The sequence below is a fragment of the Strongylocentrotus purpuratus genome, unplaced genomic scaffold (assembly GCF_000002235.5).
Source record: "Strongylocentrotus purpuratus isolate Spur 01 unplaced genomic scaffold, Spur_5.0 spur5_scaffold_13, whole genome shotgun sequence".
Lineage (NCBI taxonomy): Eukaryota > Metazoa > Echinodermata > Echinoidea > Camarodonta > Strongylocentrotidae > Strongylocentrotus > Strongylocentrotus purpuratus.
The window spans coordinates 17,689,710-17,701,442 of NW_022145598.1; the positions used below are offsets into that span (position 1 = coordinate 17,689,710).

At 35.0% G+C, this 11,733-nt stretch overlaps 1 protein-coding gene across 1 annotated transcript; it reads left to right on the plus strand.

The window, feature by feature from the left end:
* Positions 1-3,109: 3,109 nt before the first annotated feature.
* Positions 3,110-6,470, plus strand: LOC756415 (transmembrane protein 234). The gene is made up of 5 exons (XM_030983061.1): positions 3,110-3,203; positions 3,852-4,031; positions 4,701-4,767; positions 5,096-5,188; positions 6,104-6,470. Exons 2-5 carry the CDS (start codon positions 3,852-3,854, stop codon positions 6,166-6,168), a joined length of 405 nt encoding a protein of 134 aa, XP_030838921.1. The 5' UTR covers positions 3,110-3,203; the 3' UTR covers positions 6,169-6,470.
* The last annotated feature ends 5,263 nt before the right edge of the window (positions 6,471-11,733 follow it).

Consider the following 11,733-nt stretch of genomic DNA (forward strand, 5'->3'; position numbering starts at 1 on the left):
ATTATTTTATCAGGACAAAAAACACAACAATGACAATATATGATTCAGTAATACAAAAGTCATTTTCAAACGCAAAACAATGATAAATACATGCATAAATCAAGAGATAACCTTTGATTATTTAAAAATGAAGAACAAAGAATACTTAGAATAAGTACATCTTAGAACCAGTTTTGATGGATTTAAACTTTTCAGATTATTCCTTTTCTTTAAAATTTGACAGTTTTTATTGATGGTTTTATGCAGCGTTTTATTTTCTTCATTTTATTTTTTATCAAGTTATATACAATCAATAGGCACGTAGCCACAGGGGGAGGGGGCGGGCGGGCACCAGGGGGGGGGGGGGCACGTGGCCCCCAAACAAATTTTCCAAGATCGGTTGAACTCCCTCCCCAGGACGTCGATCAATTACATGCAGGCCTATGTGCCCCCCCCCCCCCCAAAAAAAAAAAAAAAAAAACAACAACAACAAACAAACATCAAACTCTGGCTACGTACGGGCCCTGCCCTTACGCTTTTTTCAACACCTGGGGGGTGTTTCACAAAGATCCTAAGTTGAACTTATCTCTAAGATGGGCTTAAAAATTATGGAGAGCCATTAGCATCTTTGAAAAATATTTTGTAAAAGTTATTTTAAAAGGCATAAAATGTTGATTCAAATTATTTATATTTTTTATTTTCAAGGAGATTTCATGTTCTTGATGTGGAATTTATGAAAAGTTTATAATTATACTTGATTTTTTGCTTTTGAATATATTTTATTTTAAGGCTACAAACTGCTCTCCATAATTTTTAAGTCCTAGTTAGAGTTGAGTTTGACTTAGGATCTTTGTGAAACACCCCCATAGCCCCTTAACCGTTTAGAAAGCATTGCCGTATAAAAGACTCAGAAGAGATAGAGAAAGATAGAGATAAGGAAAGAGAGAGAGAGAGAGAGAGAGCTAGAGAGAGAGAGAGAGAGAGAGAGAGAGAGAGAGAGGGAAAGAGAGAAATTAAGTTAGAGAGAGAGAGACGGAAAGGTATCGCAAGGAAAGAATCCATTGACAAACAACCAAACAGAAATAGGCCTCGATCCATAATGTGATTTCTCTGAATCTAGCTAAATCAGTGTTATATTCCTTTTTAAGATAATTGTTTCTAACATGGGCTTAATTAAAGGGAGATCGAGTGGAGAATGGATAAGATTGGTAAAAGAGGAGCAGAGAAGACAATTTTCTTTAGATGAGAAGATTAGAAGAAGTACATGTACAGCACGCGGTCTTCCTTTCTTCTTCTTCTTCTTCTTCTTCTTCTTCTTCTTCGATCTTCTTCTTCTTTTTCTTCCTCTTCTTTTTCTTTTTCTTCTTGTTAAATCTTAGCATTATTATTATCATTGTTATTATAATTGTAATTCATTATTATTATTTTTATTATTATTAATATTATTATTATTATCATTTTAGTATTATTGTTATTAATATGGTAATAGTGGTGACGACGTGGTAATGACAAGGGTAATTATAACAATTAGGCCTATATTTGAGTCACAATGACTGTAATAATGATGACAGGAAAAAAACGTTCCTTTCTTTAATCATGACGCTTGATCAATAAATCGTAAGTCCTAATGAAGACCTAATATTAAAATACAAATATAAATTAAATCGTCTTATTCTTGAATTACTCCAGCGAAGAAATCACCCATATCCCATATAAGGAATCGGTCGGTTACTGCAGTAATTAGTCAAAATCTTAGCGTTACCAATTTTGTTGACATTTTCAAAGAAATTTCAATTTTGAAAAGAATGATATAAACATCTTACTGAAAAATATACAAATTAATTATATAACATACATAATGATAATGTATTTTCACAACAGTTAAGTTACGTATATCAACCATTTATCAAATTCATAGAACATAGCTTTCTTACGGACTGACCAAAACTTGACCTTTTATGTCATTCCGTAGCAATGCATACAATTCGGTAGTCATCATAAATTTGATGAGTGCAGTGGCGTACGCAGGATTTTTTCAAGGGGAGGGTTTTCAAATCGGGCCCAAAATTTCGCAACGACTCAGCCAGCCGCTGAATAAGCGGGGGGGGGGGGGGGGTGGGGGGTGGGGGGATGGGGGGTAAGAGGACACTTTTTTTTTTTTTGGTCTCGAAATTTGAAAATTCGACATTTTGTCCAGTTGGGGGGGGGGGGGGTAAGGTCACCTTTTTAAGGTCACCCATTGGCAATTTTTTTTTTTTTTTCTTCTTATTAAAAAAAAAAAAAAAAAAAAAATCAAAAGGGGAGGGTTTTCCAAAATAACATACAAAAAACATACACATAAAAAAAACTCGAGGGGGGGGGGGGGGGGGTTTAACCCTAGAACCACCCCCTGCGTACGCGCCTGGATGAGTGGTTGATAGCAAATCCAAATGTGAAAGTAGGCCTACCTCATCATAAGTAATACATCATATCGCAAATTATTATTGAGCATCACTATCCTGGCTGTGTAGTAAAAGCTGTGCTTTTGATTCTCAACTTTTCAAACACCACTGTACAAAACTCAACTAATTTCACTCCAAATCGGTACTTTAGTGACAATTGATGACAACTAAATAGCAGTAAAATACATTTTTTTTAACTTACTGATGTTAAAAAGAATAATTTAAAAATTCAAATTGTAAGTTAGTGTCAAACTTTGCTTACAGCTGCATCGACATAATTGTGTACAGTCTATGCGATTTTGTGTGGTGTGTATATTTGTGTATGGGTATAATAATACCTGTCTTACAGCAAGCATGCAGTGCTAAAGGTCAATACGCATTAGCATTGACTCTCTATGCTTTGCTGGAGTGGTCTGACTGTAAATAACCCCTCTAATTCCTCGTGAAATTAAAAGAAAAACACAAATCGGGATAACTCTAGGAATCAATTTAATTTGGGATAAAATAGTTAGCGTTAAAGAATATAGTTTTAATCATATGAATATGAAAATTTTGCATTGATGTGTAATAAATTAACAAGCCCACCCCCCCCCCCCTTCCCCCGAAAAAAAAGAGGAAAAAGGGGAAACAAACTTTTACAGCTTGCAACTAAGCGCCACCATACTTTCAGGAAACACAAAAGAGTCTGCTACGTACAGTGACACTCCCAGTCCCAGTACCAGTGCAGTAAGAAAAGTTCATTTGGATGTTCTTTTGATCAGTTCTAAGATACATGCTAGCAAGGTAAGGTATAAAGAATCTGTTTCGCCATTATTTTTATATTCATTTTAGGTTCTAAACTAAAATCAATCAATGTTGTATTAGTAAGCATGGCATGTAACATTCCCAGTGCAGTGTCCACTCTACGCTGAGCCTGAAATTCGTGAACCGGTACGGATGCGGCATGCGGGGAGCGCGGGGACGGGACGGGCCGAGTTTAACGGTTTGCCGTTGTTCGGCCAGATAAGTCCTGATCCTGTGATAGTAGAGTATGTTTGAGTAAACTCCCAACTCCGCAAGTAACGTTCAGTAATAATAGAGTGGATGAAGCTTGTTTGATTTGTAGGTCAGGAGGCAAAATTGTTACCTATTAGTAATTTACTTACTTACTTTAGTCTTTACTTTACAAGATCCAGGATTCTTCCATGGTATACGGTACTGCTATTTGTGGAGGGAGGAGGTTGTGTAATAACATGAGACAACAGACAACACCTAGACCGGCTCATACAGAAGGCTTGCATTCTTGATTACTGTCTGTACCTAACATTATTCATTAACAGTAGATCGGGATCCAACTAAGCAAATTATGAAACTGTGATAGGCTACTAGAACCTATATTGTGAACGGGTCTCTGTCACTCAGACTCTGTCATTTCATTCTTCATCTTTTCAGATGGAGACCGATTCTGATGAAGGATATCTCGGAGCTCTCTGGCTCGTTCTTGTTGCTATACTCTGGGGAGGAACTAACCCATTCTTGAAGAGAGAGGGCGCAGGCATCGAGTCTGTGAAACAGAAGAATGCTGTCACTCAGTTCTTCTTCGAAATGAAGCATCTTTTCTTGAATTGGAAGGTAAGAAAAGTATAGTGTAGGCATGGTCAGACAACTCAGACCTAATAATACCAATAATGATGACAATAAACCATATGCATTGATCTACTTTAATTGCCTTAACGCAAACGCAAATGGTGATAGAAAGTCCCGGTACTAGTAGTGGTAGTCAAAGGTTTTTACCAATAATGATCAATCGTAAATGTTCTGATATTACCAAAACAATGAAAGCTAGTGGTGAGACCTCTCTGATTTTCACAATGATAACATTTTTAGTTCTATCAATCTAACATTATCCCTCAACCCTTCTGCTGCTGACATCATATATTGAAGGAATTAATACAATTGTTTTCTCACAAGATATTTTTTAAGGCTTGTCCACAAAAAATCACTCACACAGAGATCCTACCAAGACTACAAAGTTGTTGAGGGACATCTTTTTCCATAAATAATCCAGGTCTGACCTATGACAACATTTTCCAATGTAATTTCCATTTTGGGAACAATTTATCGTTAGAGTAATCATTTTGTTGAGAACTGACCAGCCCCTAATTCATGCTAACAGTATATATGGTTTGCTGTGTTGGTTCCAAGACTGGAGTTAAGAATTCATATCAAAATTTTATTTTTTATTTTTGTCTTTGTTTTTAATTTTGTTGTTTTTGTCTTTGTTCTTTTTTTCTCATCCAGTATCTGTTGGCTTTTCTGATCAATCAAAGTGGATCTGTTGTCTATTACCTCACTCTCGCTTCAGCAGGTATGTATATAACGATAATAATAATAATATAATTGTGATGGTGTCTTCTATAGTGCACATGTCCCATTTAATTTGCTGGTCAGAGAATTTTAAGAGAATAGGGGGCTGCAATCTAAAAGCTCCGCTTTTCAGCAGTCCCCTCCATGACCAACCTGTTTTATATGCCTGTTGTACACTGTGGAACAATTACATATGTATTGTTAAGTCTCATTGTTTTACTATGTACAATGCAATCCCATGTACTTTATCTTATTTTGTTGGAAATGGAAATAAATGAAACGAAGACTATATGTTAGAACTTTTGCTTATTATTTCTTATATTTTGCAGACCTATCTTTGGTAGCCCCTGTAACAAACTCACTGACGTTCATCATCACAACACTGACTGGCAAGATGTTAGGGGAGAGAATAGGTGGAACAGGTAAGTCTTCTTAAAGGCATCGTTTAACAATGTTAAATATGAGAGGCATTGTCCTACACGTTATCAGTGTCTCTGATATGGTGTAATATTGAAGCCCTAAAAAAATTACGCTTCAAAATGATCATGAAGCGCCTCATAAGAGTAAAAGTCTTTGAGTGACTGGTTTTACCATACTTAATTTCCCTAATAGGCTGTAGTGTTATAAAATCTGTTTAGGAAAACAAAATATGAAATTTTGATTTCCAATCATAAATATCTTGATACTGTAATCGGACAGGCGATCGGCTTTTAAAAGGCATGGGGTTCCTGACTGACCTAAAGGTTTATAATTATCATTGCAGCATGAGCTAAATCCAGGACTAAGACTAAGTGAATTTCTTTTTAATTAGATGATTCCAAAACCTCAAGGCAGGCGCGTACGCAGGGGGGTTGTTTGGGGGGTTAAACCCCCCCCCCCCTTTGGTATTTTAATGTGTATAAACCCCCCTAAAAAAAAAAAATACCCCCTTTGGGATTTTTTTTTTGTTTTTTTGTTTTTTTGTTTAATAATAAAAAATAAAATTATAAAAAATTCACTTGGCTGACCTAAAAAAGGTGACCTTACCCCCCCCCCAATGAAGCAAAATGTCAAATTTCGAGACCCCCCCCCCCCAAAAAAAAAGTGTCCTCTTACCCCCGCCCCCCCCCCCCCCCCCCTCCCCGCTTATTCAGCGGCTGGCTGAGTCGATGCGAAATTTTCAGCCTGATTTAAAAATGTTAAACCCCCCCCCCCCCACCCTTGAAAAAATCCTGTGTACGCGCCTGCCTCAAGGTATGTACATCATTTTCTTAAAGTCTGTCAATTATCCTGAATTTCTGAGATGATTCAAACCTTCACCATCACCTGTATTTTATTTTTATTTTTTTCTGCTACAGAAACGTACATTGGAATGGGTCTGGTGATAGCTGGAGTGACACTCTGCTTAATGGATAAGACCTGAGATATTCTGATGATCCAGATCCAGACAGTACATGCTGTTTAAAAGTCAAAAATTTGGATGCTGTTGGTGGTATCGTAGTCACGTGGTGTGACTGGAGATGTGAAGGTTGTGGGTTCAATTCCCAGCAAGCTCTCCCTGCCTGCAATGAAGGCCTCGCAATAGGCTTGGTCCTAGTCAGCCCTTTTACGGAGTTGATCCGTTTTGCTTCTTCATATTATAGGGGGGACATGTACTGTTCTTTCTTTTACGCTGATTAAGTAATTCGTCAGATAATAAAGAATAAAATATGGAATCTGAAGAAAGTTCTTAAGTCTCATTTTTCTGGCTTTCATTGTATCTGTTGTGTCTCAATTCAGTATGAAAATTAATCATGCCATGTCCAGGGTCAGGTTACTCTTATCTCAGGGCGTACATGCGATAGTTTTAAAAACAGTTGAACTTTTGGTCTGAATCAACACCTCTCGGTGAGAGATTATTAGTATAGAATAAGTAAGGAAAGAGAGAGAGAGACAGAGAAAGAGAAAGAGAAGGGGATGGGAGAGAGACTGGGGAAATTGACCAGCTAAAATGATAGAAAGAGATGACAAAAGTTTAACATATGTCTAGTAAATGGTTGTCTTTGAACATCTTTGAAGTTGGGTCCAGGAGGAAGAGGAGAGAAGAAAAAAAAATCATACATACGATTCCAGAAACCTTTCAAGTTCCAAGAATAACAGCAAAGAAAGGACAACCATGACAAAACTTAGCTGAAAACATGCGGAAAAGGAACGTCCCTCACTGAGTGATTGGGCACTTATATTTCCATCATGACCCAAACTTTTAGAATATGTAACAGGAGCTGAACAAAATAAACTTTAAACACTGGTATCTGTTTTTAGTTTTTAATGCAGAGGGAAACAAAATGTTTCTGTTTCAATTATAGTACAAAGCATTACATATTGAAAAGAATTCCATATAAAAGTACTTGTAAAATAGTGATAGAATATAGTTTACAAATATCTACTAGTGACAGTATGAGGATAATGTACTGGGTAATATTTATACAGTGTTTCGTTAAAAAGCTTCTGGCTACATCTACAATGGAATGAAGATATTGATTCTTTCTGTGAAAGGCATTTTATCCATATATATATATATATATGTAATTACATGATTTAATAACATACACAGTCTAGTTACAATGAGTTAGATAGTCCCATACAGTGTTTTTCCTGTTCTTTGTATTATATACATGTGTTTGTTTCTTTACACACGTAAATCCATCTACACGTACATGTACATGGTCGCATCACACTGTGCAGCATTCCAATGCAATGTGAAACGGACTGGAGAAAATGTTTAAGCCTTGATGAACCATTATTGTAACTATATACAGCAAAAAAATTAAAAAATTTAAGAGAGTGTGTCAAACATAGGCTTTCTTGAACTCACATTTGAACGGAATTTCTGGAGAAATCGTACCAGACTTTTGAAAAGTACTGGAAAAAATTGGAACAGACTTTTGAAAAGTACTGGAAAAATCCTACTAGACTTTTGTTAAGTACTGGACAAATTGGAACAGACTTTTGAAAAGTACTAGAGATATTGTTTTAATCATCTTGGGTATCGATGTCGTTTGCTGACTCTATTTTTTCTCTTGAACACACCTTAAACAAACCCACCAAATGATATAACTAATATGCCTAAAGTTCTACACAGTCTTGAATTCTGTGACACTGTATGATGTGACAGATTGAATTAACCCATTAATTACCGGAGCCGGATAGTCCATGGAAAGCTTATGGGAACAAGAGAATTCAGCAGGAAAAGGATTAACAAGATAACAAACATGATTGATCAACATACATGAAATATTAGTTTAGATAATGTCATAATCATGTTTCTGGATTATACATCTATTCTCTCTGCATTCTAAAAAATAAACCATCATTTCTTTCCCTCAACAACTGCCAAGCTCATATTATTTTAAGTTTTATACATACATAAAAATATCTGAAGTACATTTTCATTTATTTACAAGCATCAATGTAGAATGTGAATCATTTATACTCTTCATCTCGTACCTGATACCCCAAAAAAAGATTTTTATTCTAAAATGGAAAAAACAATGTTTTGGTCTAATTTCCGACAAATTATAATTGGTACATGTACACATGTATGTCCTTGCTTCTAATTGCTGCTAGAGACAAAAGACAAAAAGTTCTATTTTGTGAATATTGGAAATTGACCTGGTATGTCACACAATACGATATAAAAATGGTAAAGTATTAAATATGTGAGGTAACGGTATGTTTTAAGCTTTATTTATACTGCAATTTGATGGCTTTCTGTTTCATTTTTTTTAAATGCCTTGTTTACCATTTCATATTTAGCCTTGAGGGTTACTTTATTATGAAAATGGGGGGGGGGGGGATTCAGAAAATCTTCTGACCAACATGCACACACATACAGAAAGGTTCAAAAGTTTGAAAAGAAGGGCACATTTAGGGGCTGGTGCAGGGACACAGGAGATTTGTCCCCCCCCCCCCCCCTCCCCCCCTGAAAACAAAAGGAAGTTACACTGCCACTCTGGGTTTCAGCATACAACTTGTCATTCACATACATGTAGTATACAACCTGCTATCCTATATTTTACATCTCACAATTTGGCAAGAGAAACTTTTTCAAGAGGGATAGAGGATTTTGGAACAAGGCCTAACTGTACACTGACACGATGTCTACAACATCATTCCTACACATCAGTAAGTGTTTGTACAATATTTTCTGGTACACATTGAATTGATTAGGCTACCGGTAGATAAATACAAAAGAACCGTATTATTTTGCTAACAAACAATTGCCCTGTTCAAAGTATGTTTATAAGTTATGTAATGTTTTAAAAATCACATGGAAGCAAATTTTGAAGAAAAAATCCTGATTATAGTTAATTATTGTTACTCTCCATAGCTATTGGTTTTATTTACACAAATATGATTAGATAATATTCAATTGTAATCAGTGATATTTTATGAAGTGTGTTATATTTACATTACGTATGTCTGGCTAAAAGATGACTAAAACCTCACGTATCACTATTAATTAGTACATACACTTGGATACATGTTTTTGGTTAAAAAAATTACTAAGAGAACAGCACATTCCATATGAAATTCACCTGCATTGAAAACACCTTTTCACCTTACATGTAACAACTATCTAAAAGTCTGATTTCTTGAATATCCATGAAATAGATGAAGCAAATAATTTATAGAATTATTGGAAAACATGAAATTTAGAACAGAAAGAAAATAAAGATGGAATTTAAAAAATATATATAGTAGAAAATCTAAAATAAAATAAAAATGTTAAACAGAATTTCACAACCGAACTGTGTCACAATGTTTTAAATCAGGTTGAGTTATATTCAAAGACTCTCAATGACATCACAAGGTCAAATCTACTAATCATTGTGACATCACAAGGTCAAATCTAATCATTGTGACATCACAAGGTCAAATCTAATCATTGTGACATCACTCGACTTCTATGTCAAACATATCTAGCAGATGTACTTGCAATGTGAGTACCGTGTAATAAAATGTATGTGCATAGGTATATCTACACCATCGTTGATTATCAAAAAATGCACCATTGATGTCTAATATTCCACATAAAATAAAACGCACTGTACAAAGATCTTTATAGAAAGCTCTAAGTACTTAGAAATCAATGAAAATAGACAAATAGAAGCAAAGATTTAATATATACAGTACATGTAGGTACATAGAACGAAGGTCAAAGATCAAAGGTCTCTTCCCTTTGGAACTACTATTCCTAAAATACAAGAGGATTTGAAATGGCACATAAGGGTGTTTATAACAACATCATACTAGTTTCATTGAACCTATCTATCAAGAAATACCTGTAACTGGCCAGAACTCTGCTAACCCCAGCGACGGGTTAAATCTCAATATAAGCCATGTTAAACACTGCAACAAACTGAACCTCAGTATAACCTTCTCTGTAAATTTTGATTTTACTGTTGATTTGGACTGTTAGAATGAGATATAATTTGGTTAAAAGTAGAGAGGAAACAAAAATCTATAAAATTTAGAAACAATGAATGGTTGCAACCTGAATTCTCAACTACAAAAATGAAATGATATAAAACTATATCACCTAAAGTAAATAAACCACTTCATAAGGCATAAAAATATGGTTTATAGAGCATTATTCTCTAGAATGGTATCCCTGTTTTTGGAACATGTTTTATACTAACTGCTACATGTACATGTATAATTATTCACCGACAGACATTCATAAAGGAGATTCAAATGAAAACCATGGGTTACCGCCCACTATGGAATACGCATGTATAAGTTGTACTTACTGAGAGTGTATTGAACACATGTACTATGCTTTAATATGGAGATAACAAACACAGGAAGCTTAAATAAATGAAGTCAAACAAATAGACATGCATGAAAATCTGAGTCAAAATTTCTACCTGATATAATACAAAAATATACAAAATAAATGTATTCCTATAATCATTTGTTCCTGCTCGTAATCTAACTTTTAATCAAAAGAAAATTGACTCTAATTGTTCCTTCCTCACATTAAACTCAGCTAATAATAAAGTTTAAGCACTGCCTAGACTTGAAAATGTCAAAGCACCTCGTTCATACATGATAGGACAAACCATCTCAAAAGTAAAAAGCAGTAGCAAGATAAAACATTTGACATGAAAATGAGAGGGAAAGTGACGCTGAAAAATTACCTGCAGGCAAAAACTCCCAAGCATAGTAATATATCTGTGTGGTATGAAATACAGAAATATAAAAGGCACTGTTCTCATGTCATTTTACGTCGCTGCAGCCCTTTAAATTTTTTTTACACAGTTTAAAATATCATGTATGAACGAGGCTTTAAACAAGTGACAGATCAAACTCGAAGCACACAAGAGGAGCAAGTAGACCCAATCTCTTTTGTTTGTTTTTACAGAACTACCTCCACATCCTAATAACCTTGTCAGAGATCTGCCCAACCTAGCAACACATATTACAGGCAACTCTATAACATCCACACAAGTAAATGCAAATGTACCAAAAGTGATTGAAAATCGAGGTAAATTCTGTGATTCGTTTTCTCTCATCCAAAAGACATGAAAGAGCTGTAGATATTTTCAACATGAACATTTCATCGCAAACATATTCGTTTTTACTTTTCATCAATTACCAAATATATGCCTGATATTCAAAATAAGCTACACTTAAAAAGCATGTAGCTACCTGTACAGATCCCTTGAAATGTTCACCACAAAGTCCTAAAAAATTACTCACATGATTGTGTTTAAAAAGTACCATAATACAGTGACTGTTTCACGTCTTAAAACTATAGTACTATCTGAAAAGAGGAAACAAAGAGAGGGAATGTATATAATTCATCGGTTATGAAATTATTCAAATCAGACGAGTATAAAAATAACTTTCTTCCATCAAACCAAGTATAAAAGGAGTACCGTTGATTACATGTTGTCTATTAGGAGCAAGAAGGACGCTAACTCATTTGATTTTAAAAACAGTT